This window comes from Octopus bimaculoides, chromosome 26 (genome assembly GCF_046866305.1).
Source record: "Octopus bimaculoides isolate indiv1 chromosome 26, ASM4686630v1, whole genome shotgun sequence".
Lineage (NCBI taxonomy): Eukaryota > Metazoa > Mollusca > Cephalopoda > Octopoda > Octopodidae > Octopus > Octopus bimaculoides.
Window position 1 is genome coordinate 22,446,140 of NC_142953.1, and position 20,000 is coordinate 22,466,139.

Here is a 20,000-nt window from a genome sequence, read left to right on the forward strand (position 1 = left end):
TGAGATTGTTGCCAGTGCCCCTGGACTGGCTTGTGCGGGTGGCACATAAAAGACACCATTTCGAGCGTGGCCGTTTTCGTGCGGGTGACACGTAAAAGCACCCACTACACTCTCTGAGTGGTTGGCGTTAGGAAGGGCATCCAGCTGTAGAAACTCTGCCAAATTAGATTGGAGCCTGGTGTTGCCATCCGGTTTCACCAGTCCTCAGTCAAATCGTCCAACCCATGCTAGCATGGAAAACGGACGTTAAATGATGATGATGATGATGATGATACGCACACACATACATATCTATATATAAATATATATATATATAAATATATATATATATACACAAATATATATATATATACATATCTATATATAAAATATATACACACACATATATGTACATATCTATATTTAAAATATATGTACACACACACACACATATATGTATGTATATATACGGCAAGAAGAAAATGGAGGGGCATACAGAAATAGTATACATCAACTGGTAGACATTATATTATGTCTATTTATTTATTCTAAAACATTTATGAGAATATGTACATATGTAAAGACTGTTTTACATACATACATACGTACCAGTAATTCATAGAATAGAAAAAGAACAGTTTCTTACGGCCGTTTCTGCCAAGAGGTCACAATACCCTACACGTTATTTCCGTCTCTTCGGTGTTCTGTAGTGATCTGTAGATAAAATTAGGGTAGTGGGTGTGCCTCTAAGCTTCATCAGGGAGTTTAAAAGAGGGTCTAAAAAGTTCAGAGGGCTAATGCATTTATATATAAATATACATACTCATATATATATATATATATATATATATATATATATGTAGTGAAACTACCTATCGCCATTAGATACAAAACTGCTATCGCCATTCTTCTCACGTGACTGATTAATATTCGAAGCGGCAACTTCTTCGAACCGTTCCCGCCAGAACGCAAACTGACCAATCACGGCCCCTAATAAGGTCACGTGATAGAGTATTTTTCTGAAGCCTTCGGGAGCCGATAGTTTGTTATAAATAGCTTTAACTCGGCGGCCAAATTTGTCTCGGTTCAGTTTCTCTTTGAGATCTGTTCCGTGTACCACACGACAGCAGCAGCAGTTCCAGCGACACATCAACAGCTTCGTCCAACAATGACCACCGCCGTCGCCACATCAGCAACACGAGTCTACGACTACTAACCAGCATCAATCTCCACCAGCGTCTACACGACTTTCTATGTACACCAAACTAAACCACCGCGGCACATCTCTCTCTTCGATTCTGTTAGGTGACTCAGCTTTACCACGATAAATAAACAGACAAGAGATTTCAGCCAGCGACGAACATCTGTATAACAAGAATCACGGCCCGGCACGGAAGCCACAACATCACAACTAGTGATCAGCTCTGCCACACTCACAGCCTCAACTACTTTCACATACAGACTCATACTAATGGTACTCTAAGAACTGGTATAAATGCTCACGGTTACTGACTCTCTTTCTATCTGCTGTAATATCTCACATACACATACATGTATCACTCACATACACACTTTTCTTTGTACGACGGCCTATCTTTGATTATGTTCTTATATGTCGCATTCACACTCTCACACACACATACACTTTAACGCCACAATAAATATTTCTGTTATTCATCTCATATGGTTGTGGTCTTTCATTACTGGTCATCTATGTTATCGTAGTATAACATTATTTGTATATCATCATTGATATAATTATTTTTGTGTTCGACCGTGCGACGCGTTTAAATAAAAGGAGTCCTCTGTTTTTCCATTCGTCACCATTTCTCCTTTTTGAGTTCGCACGGTCGTTCTTACATATATATATATATATGTACATACATATACATAAGAATCAGTTACCATTAGGTACAGTAAATTATTTCTATTAAAGAGTGTATAAGAAGAGTAATAATAAGTGCAAAATAGGAGCAAGCAATAGAATTTGAGAGGAGTACAACTTTGTAGAAAGGAAAAGGTATATGAAAGGATATATATATATATATATATATAAAGAATAATAATAAATGGAGCAAAACGCATATAATCAATAAGTTCCTTTAATTCCTACATATGTTTCAAAAATTGTATGCACTCTACTCCAAAGAAGTAAGAGATGCTGGTATACATATGTATATATATATATATATATATATATATATATAAACGATATATGAGTATATGCATATATATGTACATGTATGTACATACCTTCATCTACATGTACACAGATACATAACTGGGTACATGACGTGGCAAAAGAACATGGACAAAATGATAAACAAGGTACAACAAACAAGCAAGCCACATAGAAACATCTGCTTCATCAGCTGCCACCATTAAAACACCGGCGTTTCGAAGAATTAAGGCAGTACACATCGTTAAAATGGTTCTTCCCATGAACACAAATTAAATTTTTTTCGTGGAGGATAGTGGCGGACGGAAAAGAAAACAGGAAAACGAAACGGTGAAATAAACAAACAAAAAGGCTGTACAGCCAGACGTGAAGTGTGTATGTCTCGAACGCTGTGAAGCACGTACAGGAGGGGCAAAGAAGTACGTGCGAGCTTGGTGATACCAAGAACGAAAGGAAATATATATATATATATAAATATATATATATATGAATAAATAAATAAATTTTTGATAATTTGGGAATGATATAAAGTTGTTTTGACTGATTGGAATGTTTATTCATTATACCTATATACATATATGCACACAGAAGAAATAATTGTTGTCTCTTTTTATGGAAACAAAAGGGTTTATAGGACTTGCAAAAAAGAAGTGCTCAAACAGAGATAAAAGAAACGGTCCAGATGGAGTATATGTAATCTGAACCTTTCCCCCCTTATTTATTTTTTTTTTTTTTTACGGAATCCCACGTTTTAGGCTATGGAGATTCCTATTCTGAAAAAAATTTTTCAAAAATCTCAATATCAAAATTTCGATTCCCCCCCCCCCCGCGGTTTTTATATAGATCCACAGGGTAAACCTAACCCTGACCCTAACCCTAACACTAGTTTTGTGAGATTTGGCTGTTATTTCTAGCATGTAAATAGCCTGCTTGGTGGGGGGGGGGTTGAAATTTTTCAAACAATTTTTTTTCAGAATCGGAATCTCCATAGCCTAAAACGTGGGATTCCGTAAAAAAAAAATTAATAAATAAGGTGGGGAAAGGTTCAGATTACATATAGTCCGTCTCTACCGAAGAAACATTGATTATAGAACAAACATCGAATTCAAGTCAACGATTTTATATGTAACACCATACTTCCAAACATTTGATCATATATATTACCATGGTTCTTAAACATAAAGGCAGACAATGTAAAGACAATGGACAGCGCCCCTTTGCGATTTTTTGGGGTCTTTTCTTTTTTGTATAGGAACCCAGAATATTGAATGTGGAGACTCCGAATCTGCAAAAAAAAATCTGCATTTCCAAATGTTACGAATTACCAAAGAAGAAAAAAATTCAAAATTTAACACCCCCTCCCCACTAATTTCTTAATTTAGAAATATCTTTGAGTGAAATACGAAGAAAAATACGGCGATTATGATTCTAAAAAAATTGTTTATATAATTTCAATTTTTCTTAAAAGAAAATTAATTAAACACCCTTCCACCCATATGGCAGAAAGTGAAATTTCCCCTACCCTTTTTTTCTTTGCCAGAGGGGCAAATTTTGAAAGCGTGTTTTGGGGGTTTCCAAAAATCTTCAAATCGAACATCTGACAATCTAGAAACAACAGCCAAACTGAGGATCAACTTTCTAAATACGAATTACCAAAAAAGAAAAAAAACTTCTCATGTCATTTTGTTGTGTGTGTGCAAAAGATCTAATATTTACAAACCTTTCTTAATTCCAAATGACCCTCAACCACAACATGTTGGGTTACGTTCGTCCTGAAAAACACTCACTCTACCCACTGCAGCATCTCTCCACGGACTCCAGTGTTGGACAGTTTCTTCAGCAGTGTTAATCCTTTCTCCTCTAGGCACACTGCCCGAAATTTTGGGAGAGGAGCCAGTCGATTAGATCGACCCCAGTACGTAACTGGTACTTAATTTATCAACCCCGAAAGGATGAAAGGCAAAGTCAACCTCGGCGGAATTTGAACTCAGAACGTAAAGACAGACGAAATACCGCTAAGCATTTCGCCCAGACTGCTAACGTTTCTGCCAGCTCGCCGCCTTGTTCAGCAGTGTTAATGATGGCCATCATGCTTTATTTTCTTGTTGGTTCTTTTAATTTTTTTTAATAATCGCTCTTCTATTTCTGGGTATTCTGCACTTAAATTTGCTTCCCTATCTGAATGGGGTTGAGATGAGAAGACTTGGTTTCAATCTGTTTGTGGATCAATTAACGTTATGAAGGTTGAAGTCTCCCTTCGTTAATATGTTGTCAGCATGACACTAATGGATGAAACACTTAATAATATTAAGGCATTCCTTGAAGCGTAGAAGAGGACTTAGGGATGGTCTAATAGAACCCAGTTGTAAAGATTGTTCAGCTCCCAAGAAATTTGCGTGTATTTGTAACGTTGGTCGCAAAAGAGAAACATTTATGAAAACGTACAGATAAATAAGTTTTCTTTTCAGAGCATGATTGCAATTATAATTGATAATATAATTGATAATAAAATTAATATGATTGATAATAAAATTAGTATGAAATGATATTAAATGAAGTTTTAGTCACACATCGATTAAGTTAGTAAATTTTTGACATTTTTGTGACAAGATAGTGTCTCAAAACATTCTAAAGAAACAGACGACAGAGAAATATTGGCGCCAAAAAAATGCAGAAGGTAAAGATATATATGCGAATAAATAAAATATAAATATATAGAACAGCCTAAGAATTCTAAAGCGTGTCATGCAACTAAAAGACTAAATAAACTAAGATAAAATAAAATATCAATCGACTAAAAATATTTACAAAAAGTTTTTTACTCACCTCACACAAGGGTATGCCCCAAAAAGTTCAATTCTTAAAACCATGGTAGGTTAGAGTCCAGGAGCAAAAAGAGTTCTACAAATGCCGAGATGCACTTTGTATGCAATTTGAACCGTGGTAATGATCCCCCGAAATAGCCTTCAGTGTGTTTGAATGAACTTTGTGGAACTCTTATTTTTTTTGTAACTTTCAAAATAATAAATTAAAGGAACATTTTAATCTCACTTTGTCATATTACTTCAGGAAATTACTCTGAAAGAAATCTTTGCAGAAAGGCGAATAGATTGATTACACATTTCATTCATTATGTTATCGTAGTTTTGGCTGTTATTTCTAGCATGTGAATAGCATGCTTGAGGGTGGGGGGGAGTTGAAAAATTTAAATTTTTCAGACATTTTTTGTTTTTTTTTCAGAATCATAATCTCCGTATTTTTTTGTACGTATTTCGCCAAAAAAACGTCCGGAAAAAGTGAAAAATGAAGAAATGGGGGAGGAATTGAAATTTTGAAGTGATTTTTGAAAAATCTTTTTCAGAATCTCAATCTCCATAGCCTAAAACTCGATTCTGTTAAAAAAAAAAATTCAGGAGGAAAGGGTTCCGTTTACATATTCTCTATCTGAATCCCTAGTTTATTTAGTTTATTCGTAGCATGACACGCTTTAGAATTTTTATGAATTTTTAATCGTTTATATTTACCTTTTTGACAGGCTGTTCTATATATTTGTATTTCATTCGCATATATATTTTCCCCTTCTGTGTTTTTGTGTATGTATATTTTCGTATGTTTAAGAACCATGGTAATATTTATATATGATTAAATGTTTGGAGTGGAGGCGCAATGGCCCAGTGGTTAGGGCAGCAGACCGATAGAATAAGTATTAGGCTTACAAACAATTAGTAAGTAGTTATGGCCATTTCAATCAGCTCCATTTTATGAATCAATGAAAACATTACGTTAATTTGAAAGAAACTGGTTTCATTCAAATTGATGTAATGTCTTCGTTGATCGATTAAATGGAGCCGCTTGAAACGGCCATAACACATTGATACCTAGACATTCTTGTTACTTATATATATGTGTGTATGTCTATATATATATATATATATATATATAGGTGTAGGAGTGACTGTGTGGTAGGTAGCTTGCCTACCAACCACATGGTTCTGGGTTCGGTCCCACTGCATGCCACTTTGGGCAAGTGTCTTCTACTATAGCCTCAGGTCGACTAAAACCTTTTGAGTGGGTTTGGTAAACGGAAACTGAAAGAAGCTCATCGAATATATATATATGTGTGTGTGTGTATGTTTGTCCTCCCACCATCGCTTTACAACCGATGCTGGCGTGGTTACATTCCCGTAACTTAGCGGTTCGGCAAAAAGTGACCGATAGAATAAGTACTAGGCTTACAAACAATAAGTCCTGGGATTGATTTGCTCAACTAAAGGCGGTGCTCCAGCATGACTGAACCAAATAAAAGAGTAAAATAATAAAAGCATGTATATTGGCATTATTATTATTATTATTATTATTATTATTATTATTATATATAATGTATATATAACATCTACATATATTCACATATTTCAATTTCCTGTTTTCTCTTCTTCTTGTAGATCTTCAACTGAGTTTGGTTTCACACTTGGTGCCTGTCATTGGCAGAACTGACTTCAACTGAGAGATAAGAAGACGTGGAAGTTTGAGGAAAAGAAGGAAAGAAGAATAAAAGACAAAGAATGTTTCGGAAAAAAAGGGAACAGTTGCCCAGTCGCCAGTTTTATGTTCAATTCCTTGGCTGGTTACCATGCAATGGAATCCAAGGTTCTGAGTACACAACACCAGCTATTACCGAACTCAAAAAGAGATTGAAAGAACATTCAAATCTTCCAAAGTTGACATTGAAAATAAACAGTGAAGGCTTCGAGGTATCACCAATCACTGATAACTCAAAGAAGAAGCCATCGAATCCAAGAATTTTTCCCATTATGCTTGAAGACATAATGTTTGTGGCCTTAGAATGCATAGACTCAGATATAGTTGCATGCATCTATCGCAACAGGAATACACAGAAATCGCATTATCTTCAAGTGCACGTTTACCGTTTTGATTCTCCGACAACTGCCTCACATTTTGTACAGAACATTCACTTCATGACCACCACGGAGGCCCATCTGTCGCATGTGAGACACATTGAAGACTTTCTACGTGGAGAAAGTGTAGCGGACTCTCCTCCCATACAGCCCAAATCACCTTTAATCGCAAGGGTTTCTAGTGGGGGCTCTTCCAGCAATGCAGCATCTGATGAGAATGTGCCGGCTGTTCAAGAGGACCCACAGGTACAAGCAATCACTGATGAATTAAAACTAAAGTTTAGGACAAAAACTGCTCCGATCTTGCTTCCAGCAAAGGATTACGACACCGTTCGACGGAAACAAGGCCATATAGATAAAATGGGGACACGAAAGTGCCGCAATGAAAGAGTTATAGGTGCACTTAAATCTCACTTTCATGATGATGACGATGATGATGATGACGACGACGATGACGATGATGATGATAGTGGCACTAATGGCCAAGGCCCACGCTCACCTTATCCTCTCTACCCTATAAGAAAATCTCCAGCCAGTCCATCTATTTCTCCTGAAAGCAAAAGTCCTCGTTCACCAGAATTAGTTCGTTTGAAGGACAGATATCAAAGGACCGGTTCCAAATATGGAAGTGATAGTGACATAAGAAGTGCTCAACCTCCAATGGTTCCAACATCACCAAAAAGACAGCCATCGTTCAATGCGCAAAATACTGTTTTCCAATTTGATAAGCGTTATTCACATAACGAATCTCTGAACAGCACCGTATCTTCCGATCGTAGTGGATCATCACACCACTCCGCTCCCATTAGAAACCCTTTGCCCACAATGCCAAAACCAAAATATGAAATTCCACCCGATTATGATGTGTCACCACAAGTATTGAGATATCAGCCACAGCACAACCAACCTGGATATGGCTATTACAGAGATGATCTTTCCATCCATAATCATAGCAGGGCTTATCCACAGAGAGTTCAATACCCACAACGGCCATACAGTAGTAACATGAATTTAAATCAGAACTATCCCCAGCCCCATTTTGATCCTTCGGAATTATATGCAAAACCCACCCCACGATTGAGGGGTAATAAAAATAGCAGATGATTTTTTTTTCCCTTTCTTACCTTTCAAATTAAAAGTAGTTTGAAATAATTTATTCATAAATTATACACACATACATATATACATATATGAACATATACACATATACATATATATATATGTGTGTGTGTCTCTGCTTGTGCATATACACACACACACACACACACACACATATATATATATATATATATATATATATATATATATATATATATATATATATTAAGAATATATATATGTTAAGGCCGGTTTATGGGATTCCTTTAGGTTTCCCATCCATAAAGGGTTTAGTTTTATGGCATATCAGATTCCAAATATGCCATAAAGCTAAACCCTTTATGGATTGGAAACCTAAGGGAATCCCATAACCCAGCCATCCCCATTTTTAATATATACGGCTCAACATCTTAGAGCGTGCTTCTTCTTTTGGATTTGTTTTTTACAGAAGACACACACACACACACACACACACACACACACACACTCACACATACACACTCACACATACATATGCACATGTATATATACATATATATGTGTATATATGTATAAGCATATATACATATATTCATACACACATACACACATATACATGCATCTCTCTCTCTCTCTCTCTCTCTCTCTCTCTCTCTCTCTCTCTCTCTCTCTCTCTCAATATATATATATATATATATATATACATTTTGAGAAGATATGAATATTCATATCTTCTCAAAATGTATCACTTTAACTTGGTATCTCTACCTGTAAAACGGCTGTGATATCTTGGTTTCTAGTGTAATTTTGCTACCTCTGGTAACTATTAACATATTTACATTATCAAAGGTTTTTTTAAAACTGAGATAATATTAATATATACATAAACTTATATATATATATATATATATATATATATATATATATATATATATATATATATATATATGCATACACACACACACACACACACACACACACACACACACACACACACACATAAATTTTGTGCTTTGCTATGAAGCAGACTTGTGTCAAATCTAACAACCTACTCCAAACCATTGCTAGAGTATCCGCATAAGTGGAGTCTCGACCAAGTGGTTTGTCCTGGTATCGAGTCATATCAGTTGTAATTAGGAAGTCAAACCAAATATGGATATTTTGAAATCCTTTAAGAGATATGCTTCAGATTTGTGTAATATGTAACAGGAGATGCATCCATAGCATAAATGAAATAGTTTAACCGAGAAAAGTATTACATAATGGATTCGTTTCCTGTTATATATTACACAAACCTGAAACACATATTAAATAATTTCAAAATATCCCTATTTGGTATGACTTCATTATTACAACTGTGTGCACGTGTGTATGTGTGTGCATGCGCACGTTTGTATGTGTGCGTGTGCATGTGTGTGAAATTAAAGTGAGCATTTTTTATTTGGCTTTTATAGTAAGGATAAACTGAAATTGTATATCTTACATTTCAACATATATATGTTGACAGTCCCATGAAAGGGAAAAATGCTACTGTTATTTAGCCCTAGGAAACACCGTTTCCTGTTGGCCATGACACATTTTGTGTCCTTATGTTTTCAAAGGGGGAGATAAGCACCTCCACCCACCAAAGCCAGCATCCAATACATATATATATATATATATATATAAAATTAAATGAACAGCAGTTTGCAATGTTCCACCAAAAGAGAGAATTACAATTGTTACTAAATGTGACTAGGGTATTAAAAAATACCTACATTGCTAGAAATAAGTATTTTGTAGTTCTTATTTCTAGCAATGTAGGTGTTTCTTAACACTCTAATCACATTTAGTGATGATTATACAATATATATATATATATATATATATATATACATATATATATATATATATATCAAAACATGATGGAAAAAAATTGGGGTATTATTCACCTTTGCACATGATTCATTTGTTCATAGGGAGTGACACATGTAGGAAAAAAACATGTAAGATATCATCTACTAAAAAATTCTTCAAACAGCGAATCAAGCAATAATATTGTCTGAAGAATTTCTTGTAGAAGATATCTTACAAGATCCTTCTACATGTGCAATTTTGTAGCTCCTATTAGCAAATTAAACACATGTAATGATGACTAAGAAATACCAGTCCCCTATTTTGATTTGCAATTATTCCCCAAATATTATTTTCCAGTATTTTTCAACTCTTATGCATGCTCCACACAAATATAACATCACCATATAGATTTGGATTACAGCAATAAGCAGAGGTGATTCAAGAGGACACAGCTTGAATTTTAATCCTATCTACATAATATATATATGTATGCATATGTATATTTATCTATTTATCTATCTATCTATCTATCTATCTCTATATATATATATATCTATATATATATATACCATATAAAATTAGTGTACATTTAAACACAAAAAGAGGTGACCCTTATCAGGCCACCTTACATGCTAGAGGAGCAGTCAAAACATCCAAAACCACAGTTAAGAGCAATTTTGAAGGGTAGATTTGAAATGATCTGACACATGTTATTCTGTCTCTAAATTATATGTTAATGTTTGGCGTACCCACTGATGAGAACTTCGCCTGGCAAATTATTTTATTTGCTAATTAAAGTTCAAAACCTAGGTCTGGCTGTAAAAACATGGTAAAAGTTTTTATTTTTCATTCCCTTTGAAATTGCTCTTAACTGTGGTTTTGGACGTTTTGACTGCTCCTTCTATCATGTAAGGCGGCCTGTTAAGAGTCGCCTCTTTTTGTGTTTAAATGTACACTAATTTTATATGGAAAATATGTTGTCTATTGACTTTTTATACATGCTAGGCCACTGTTAGGGAAATTTCTAAAATTTTGCTACCCTATATTATTTTAAGTATATATATATATATATATATATAATAATAATAATAATAATATTAGGGATAAAAATCCAAATTTACTTTGATTCTTTTCTCTAAAACTATATATGTATATATATATATATATATATATATATATATTATTTGTGTTTTAAGTCTACTATTGGTTTCATTTTAAGATAAATATCTTAATATCTTAACAATTTTTCAAGCCAATTACATGAAGTAATGGTATTCGTGTCCATTTCGGATTAAATGATTGCTCAACTTGAATGTGGTGTTGAGCACTCACTTCATCAATTGACATTTACGTGTGTATATATATATATATATATATATATATATATATATATATATATATATATATATATATATATATATATTGGACAATAAACTTTGCTTGCGAAGACCTGTTGAGGCAAGTGAAATCAAAATCGCTTACGTGGCCCATGACAGTACCACCTGATTGGCACTCATGCCAGTGAAACATTAAAAGCACCATCCGAGCATGATTGATGCCAGGGCCACTGACTGGCTCCCATGCCGGTGGCACAAAAAAAGCACCATTCGAACATGATCTTTGCCAGCGTCACCTTACTGGCTCCCGTGCAGGTGGCACATAAAAAACACCTTTTGAGCATGGTCATTGCCAGTACCCCTGATTGGCCCTCGTGCTGGTGGCATGTAAAAGCACCCACTACACTCTCGGAGTGGTTGGTGTTAGGAAGGGCATCCAGCTGTAGAAACTTTTCCAGATCAGATTGGAGCCTGGTGCAGCCTTTTGGCTTGTCAGTCCTCAGTCAAACCGTCCAACCCATGCCAGCATGGAAAGCAGACGTTAAACGACGACGATGATGATGATGTATTTATATAGAATATGATGGTTTAGCTCATTTGTGATCTAAACAAATAAGTTCACTGGATAAGTTGTATTGTTGGTCAAAATTTCATGATAATTTATGTTCTAAACATCAGCTTAATAATGAAGTTATTTAATTAAATTCTTCTATATTCAAAATTAACTGAAACAAGGGTTTTGCATTTCAACAGAAATGTGGTAACGAAAAGATTAAGATGGTTGAAATTAAAGACCTTCCATCAATATTTCATGTCAATTTGTTCCAAAGCACCAGCTTAATGATAACAAGGTTAGCCACTACTGACAAATCGCAGATGGCAGACTGGACACAGAAGCAACAGTCAGCAGATAGTAACAGAAGCAGCAGCAGAACAGAGTGCTGTAACAACATAGAAACAATGGATGAATGGCAGCAGCAACACACAAAGATCAGCTATAGTACAAGAAACTTTTGATAGTGACTGCTATAGTACAAGAAACTTTTGATAGTGACTGCTATAGTACAAAAACAATAAGCTTTGAACTATCTCAATGTTTGTCATTCATAGTAAAGACAGAAATTTTTTTGCTTACAATAAAAATAAATATTTTTTAATCAAAAATCTCAAATAGATTTCAGTGTCCTTTATCATAACATATGAAAATAAGCCAACAAATTGATTGGGTACATAAAGTATGCTCAGATTTGTGCAAAAAGATGAGGTTTAGGGTTTTAAATATTTAGCTTACTCAAGAACAGAAGCTTAAATTGTTTGGTAATTTTAATTCTACAAGACAAAACTCCTTCCATTTTGAAATAATATTTTGTTCATGTTGAGAAATTGTTGACAAGAATTGTAAAGAATATGGAAAGCTCTGGCTAACCAACAGCGAAAAATGGTTTTGATTCTCAGTTGATTGTAAATTCCATTCATTGGCAAATGTTAATGAGAAAGGCATGAACATCACAGCATCCCATACCCCAACTTCCTCCTAAAATTATAATGACCTCTTTGTTTCGCTTCCTTATTTTTTTAGGCCCTGTACCATTAAGTCTATTGAAGGTGCTGAAATGGCTGACTGTACTGTCCTCTTTCTATACATATCATCATCATCATCCAGGGTTTTAAATCCGGGTTTTGTCCCCATTAACAGGGGTGGCCGGATCTATCTCAGTGCCATAGCAACTGTCCTCACACCATCTCACCATCTTGCCCAGTTTGGGGAGTCTTCCTTTTTCAAACAAACCTTCCTAATCTCCTCCTACACCTTTTCTTCGGTCTACCTCGCTGTCATGCTCCATTTACCTCAAACGCAATCACTCTCCACAGAACATGCTCCTCATCCCTCCCCAGCACATGCCCATACCACCTCACTCCATTCGCCCTTCCCAGCCATTCCTCTGATTCCTCCAACCCCAGCATCCCCATCAAGTCCTCAGTCCTCCTCTTATCAAACAGCCTCACCCCACACATTTCTCTCACCATTGCTTTCTTGGTCCTTCTCAAAATTGCCATCTCTCTCTCCCTCAAACACCATGTCTCATTCCCATACAGCATTGCAGCTCTCACACAACTCTTATAGACCCTCCCTTTCATCTTTAATGAGAACCTTTTCCCATATAACAACCCTCCACATTCCCTGAACTTCACCTGGTCAAGTCTTGCTCTTGCTGTCACAGTACCTTCACATCCGCCACTTACATATATATATATGTATATATATATATATGCACACACACACACATACACACACACACAACAGGCTTGTTTCAGTTTCTGTCTACCAAATCCACTCATAAGGCTTTGGTTGGTTGGAGATCATAGCAAAAATCACTTGCCTAAGGTAACCTGCAGTGGGACTGAACGTGGATTCATGTGCTTGTTACACACACACACACACACACACACACACACACACACACACACACACACACACACACACATACAGACACACACATACATACACACTCACACGCACACGTAAATTGGTCAGGATCACGTCAATCATGGTTATTAGCTCAGTAGCCTTGTAGCTTTCTAGTGATTGGTCAGTAGCTTTCTCTAAGGGAATATCAATACATTAATTAGGTAACCAATTAATAATATTCCATTCTTCCCTCACAAAATGTGGAACAACTTTGAAAGCAGAACAGGTGCTATCCACAACTCCAATCTTGATAGTAACATTAGTTGTGGATAGCACACGGTTAATAAATACAATAAAATTATAAGAATGGACAATAGCAGTGCAATCTGTAGAACTGAACTTGGAACCATGTGGTTGGGAAGCAAACATCTTGCCCTAAATGCAGTATGCTTTGTGGGACAGCCCATTTCTCAAATGTTGATAGGAGACATCTTACATGTTTTCGACAAAATGTATAATTTTGTAAATCCTATTAGCAAATGAAACATGTGTAATGGTGAACAAATAGTAACTACATGTGGATTGTTGGCGATTTTCTGCCTCTGTTTTCCTTTTCTCTTGGACTTCCCTCTGTCTCCTGTTTCTGAAGAAGAGCTTTGCTTGAAACGTAAAACTAATTTTCTTACCTTCCCTGAGCGTCTGTTAATACTTTGTGTGCACCATGTCCTTCTACGTTACTGTCTGTTTTCTTCTTGTATTTTTTCTTAGTGTTTTCAAATCATATATATATACATACATACATACATACATACATATATATATATATATATATATATATATATATATATATATATATATATATATTTTATTATATGTATTTATTTTCTCCAAGTAAAAAATAACTCGTCGGAATAAAAGTATGGAGTTATAATATGCGTTTACTCCATTCTTTAAATATTTATATATATATATATATATATATATATATATATATATATATATATAAATTTATATATATATATATATATATATGTATATATATATATATATATATATATATATATATATACATATACATATGCATATATATATATATATATATATATATATATATATATAAATTTATATATATATATATATATATATGTATATATATATATATATATATATATATATATATACATATACATATGCATATATATATATATATATATATATATATATATATATATACATATACATATGCATATATATATATATATATATATATATATATATATATATATATATATATATATATACATATACATATGCATATATATATATATATATAGAATATATAATTTAGAGAAAAAACCCACAATTATTTAATTCATCCAAGAAAATTCACAATCACATATAGAAAAATTTAATAAGTAAATACATTAAAAAGACCTATAATAAATTGAATTTTTCCCTGTAAATTTGGAATTTTTCCCCTAATATTATTATCATATATATATATATATATATATATATATATATATATATATATATATATATATAATATTAATAATAATAATATTAGGGATAAAATCCAAAATTACAGGTAAAAACTCAATTAAAATCAATTTATTAAAAATCAAAATTAAATTAAGTTTCACAGTATAAAATATATATAAGTATATAATTTTAGGGGGGAAAAAACCATATATATATATGTATGTATGTATATATATGATAATTGATGAAGGAAATGGAAGATAGATTTAGCACTAGTCTTTATTCAGTATGGCGATCGTTTCAACCCATCATGCAACTGTCTGTTATAGATAGGATTTTGTGCACCTAATTGTGTTGCATCAATCTGTGCAGTTTGTGTCACATCAGGTAGATGCATAAACATATATTGACGTGTCCTAGGCATGTTGTTCTCACCCACTGTATTTTGGCTATTCCTGATGCAGATCCAGAGGAAATATGTCCCAACTGTGGATGACACCAGGTAGCCCAAACTGTGAACGTACCATACATGTAATGAAGCATTGTCTACTTCCTACCGACATTCTTCCAAAGTCCGATGCCAGCCATGCAGAAGAACATTGTCGAGTCAAGGCTACAAAGCCACAACATCTCAACCCCACCGAATCCGATGTCAGCAGCTCCCCCCTCCCTTCCCCCACCCTTCTGCCTCACACTACCTCTCAAGTCCTTTCCAACTTTAGACACTGCCTTTTTTTCATGTTGTCACCTTCGCATCCCTGTATTGCTTTTACATGGCACAGTTACCTTAACAAGGAAGACATTCATGCCATATTAAACTGTGACATAAATTTGGGATGTTCCTTTGTTATCGCAACCTCAGGTGTGTAAACATGAGCTCTTCCTTGAAATTAACCTGCACCTTCTGATCACGACTCAACACTCAGGTGTGCAGCTCTCATGTTTCCTTGATCACAACCCGGCCCTGTGCTTTCTTACATCTATTGCACAAAACCGTAGTTGTAGGTGGGTGGGTGTTGGCATTCTGGTGTTGATGCACTTAGATTCAGAACATTGAGAACTATATATAGATATGGACGAGGACAGCCGCGATATGGACCATGTATATAATATAGGTATGTATTGGTTTCAAATTTTGGCACAAGGCCAGCAAGGGTACTAGTTGATTACATCAACCCCAGTGTTCAAAGATATTGTCCCAAGAGAAAAAATTCTCTTTGCTGATAATATGCATGAGAAAAACATGCCACAAGTCTGTGGATGATGTCACCTGGCCATAGGATGCACATATTTCTGCATTGTTATGCTTCATCAGTTCACCTTCTCTGCAAAACTTTTTGTTTTTCCATATTCCACTTCAGATGTAGACTGTTGGTTCAGAAAGGGACATTTTAAAATCCCCATCTCATTCTTGGTCTTCTCCTCCAGCTCCTGCTAATTGATTTGGCTTCTTACAATTTTTTCCCATGGTATTCTAATCCATGGCTTCTCAGCCTTTATAATATCCAGACCACATCCAAAATCTGGAGTGGGGGGTGGGGGAGAGGCACCTAAAGAAAGTAAAACACAGGTCAATTAAAGAAAAAAATTATTGTATTTATAGAGGGATGACCATCTAAGAAATCCCCTCACGATGCTTACCGAAGGTACCATTCCATGGGACTGAACCCAGAACCATGTGGTCAAGAAGCAAACTTCATATTGTTTTAGAAATAAATATTTTTGTGTGAAGCCAATTTTTTCTCACATGAATAATATCAAATCTAAATATTAAACAACAATGACTAAGAACTATTCCACTCGTCATCAGAATGCAGATATTAGTAGTTATGTACCTGATTACCTCAAAACTTGGGTGGACAACTGCAATGGCAAGACTCACATTGCTTTTAACAAAAAAATTAATTACTATATACTAACAGTGTATGAAGATATTTCTATTCTTCAGATATATATATATATATATATATATATATATATATATATATATATATACCGGAGTAAGCACATGAAATGTGCAACAAGGTGGAAAAAAGAGTACTCAAATACCAGAGGTAGAGTAATATGCTTTATTTAAAAGCAGCAGAAATATAACAAAAAAAACGTTACTCTGAGTTTCACGTTCCCGTTCATCGGACAGTTTTGTTATCCTTTTTGGCATGGGTTTTACAGCTGGATGCCATTCCAAACACCAACCACTGCATTGTTATCCTTTCTCCATTTCTAACAAAACTGTCCGATGAACGGGAACGTGAAACTCAGAGTAACGGTTTTTTTGTTATATTTCTGCTGCTTTTAAATAAAGTATATATATATATATATATATATATTTAAACATTTAATCTCACGTTTAAACACCACTGCTGTGTTTCTTTCAACTTTTTTCTTAAAACCTAACGAATTTGACCAGCATGTTGTACTGCTGCCTCTCCCTCTCCCTCCCTATTGTATTCTATATCTCTCTCTCTCTCTGAATCACCACTTCCACCATTTCCTCTTCGACTCGCGCGCGAACCCCAAACATATAACCAGCTCGCTTTCCAACTCCACCACAATTTCGTACTGGAATCTCTATGCTAATAGAACCCACGACGAAGCTCCATTAGCCCGCGGTACGCCCGCCCTCCCACCCCCTCCACTAGTACCGGAAGTCTTTAGATCATCTTCCGCGAACACTGCCTGTGACCTTATACCCCCCTCTTATCGATCTTATAGCGCATAAAGATTGGGTAGTATATGAAGATTGTAGGTATTGTTTTTGTTTTTGAACTCTGCCAAATGCAAGCTTTCTTTTCAGGTTCACGACACTGCTTACCCCCATCCCAGGGTCACACGGGCCCACTCATCTGACACCCACTCCTCCCACACTGTCAGGATTGGCACTCTCAACGTCGGCACGCTGAAAGGTAGGTCTGGTGAGATTGATGAGATGCTTGAACGGCGACGCGTAGATCTGTGCTGCATCCAAGAAGTAAGATGGAGAGGAGGTTCTGCGAGGTTCCTCACAGGCAAAGAACACAGGTACAAGTTTTTCTGCGCAGGGAACACTGACGGAGTCGGGGGCGTAGGAATACTTCTAGCAGAGAAATGGGTTGATAAGGTAATCGAGGTAGTTAGAGTATGTGACAGAGTACTTAAGATTAGACTAGTGCTTCATCATAGATTAGCTACTGTCATCTCAGCCTATGCCCCTCAACCGGGGCTCCTGGTTGGGCTGAAAGACCAATTCTATGACACCCTCTTGCAAACTACCTCGTCGACAAGAGACAGAGACCTTCTCTTTGTGGCTGGTGACTTCAATGGTCATGTCGGACGTCGTGCTGGAGGCTTCCATGACATACATGGAGGCTATGGTTTCGGTTCCCGCAACGAGGAGGGAACCAGACTGCTGGAGTTCTGTGATGCAACCGATCTTATGGTTTGCAATACCAACTTCAGGAAACCTGCCTGTCACCTAGTCACCTACCAATCCGGCAGACACTCTAGCCAAATCGACTACATCCTCGCCAGAACTAGAGAAAGAGGGAGGCTTATAAATGCCAAAACCCTCCCTGGCGAAGAATGTACACCCCAACACAGATTAGTAGTTAGCGACTTCGAGATCAAGGCAAAATGGGTGCCCAGAAGTAGACCGGCTTGGAGGAGAAGGGTATGGAAACTTAAAGACCCTGCAAATGGACAGAGACTTAGAGACAAGTTACTTGAAGCATTTGACGAAATAGAAGGGGATATAGCATCATACAACGTGGAAGACAATTGGAGATTTCTGCAGGACAACCTGTTGAGAGCCACAGACCAGATCTGTGGCTGGTGTAAAGTCCCTTCTCGACCCAGAGTAACGTGGTGATGGAACAAGGATGTAGACGGGGCTATTAGACAAAAGAAACAGGCTTGGAAGGACTGGAAGAACGGTGGTAGCAGGGAATTGTACCAATCTGCCAGAAGGGAAGCTAGGCGACAGGTTTATTTAGCCAGAGGGGAAGCAGATAAGAAAAGATTTGCCAATGTTCTGTGCCGTGAGGACCAAAGACTCGAGGTATTTCGTGTTGCAAGACAGTGTAGGAGAGAGAATAGTGATGTTGTAGGAGAGAAATGTGTGCGCATGGATGATGGTACGCTTGCACTAAATGAGGCTGCAAAGAAAGAGGTCTGGAGATGCCACTACGATAGATTGCTTAACAAAGAGAATGAATGGGAGGAAGAGAGCCTGCCGTATGTCGACCCAACAGAGGGACCAGCTATCCGAGTTGACAGTACCAGGGTAGATAAAGCAATTAAGAGTATGAAGACAGGGAAAGCCCCCGGTCCATCAGGAATCACTGCAGAGATGCTCAAAATATCTGGCAGTGTTGGCTACAGCCTAGTCACCCATATTACGAACCAGGTGATACACGAAGGAGTCATACCCAATGACTGGTGTAGCAGCACCATAGTAAACTGCTACAAAGGTAAAGGTGACGCTTTAGATACTAATAATTACAGAGGCATCAAGCTGTTAGATCAGGTTATGAAAGTTACAGAGAGGGTCATAGCCCAACTAATTAGGGAGCGAATCAATTTAGATGAGATGCAGTTTGGGTTCGTGCCAGGTAAAAGCACCACTGATGCCATATTTCTAGTGAGACAGCTGCAGGAAAAATATCTAGCCAAGGATAAACCTCTGTACCTGGCCTTCGTTGACATGGAGAAAGCCTTTGACAGGGTCCCCCGATCCCTTATCTGGTGGTCAATGAGGAAACTTGGGATAGAAGAATGGTTAGTGAGAGCTGTGCGAGCCATGTACA

At 36.2% G+C, this 20,000-nt stretch overlaps 1 protein-coding gene across 1 annotated transcript in view; it reads left to right on the forward strand.

The window, feature by feature from the left end:
- The window catches only part of LOC106878860 (uncharacterized), a 24,132-nt gene extending 15,926 nt beyond the window's left edge, over positions 1-8,206 (forward strand). The window contains exon 2 of the mRNA XM_052976973.2: positions 6,601-8,206. Coding sequence (XP_052832933.2) covers positions 6,721-8,178 — 1,458 coding nt within the window. The 5' untranslated portion in view covers positions 6,601-6,720 and the 3' untranslated portion in view covers positions 8,179-8,206. The remainder of the gene's footprint in view (positions 1-6,600) is intronic.
- The last annotated feature ends 11,794 nt before the right edge of the window (positions 8,207-20,000 follow it).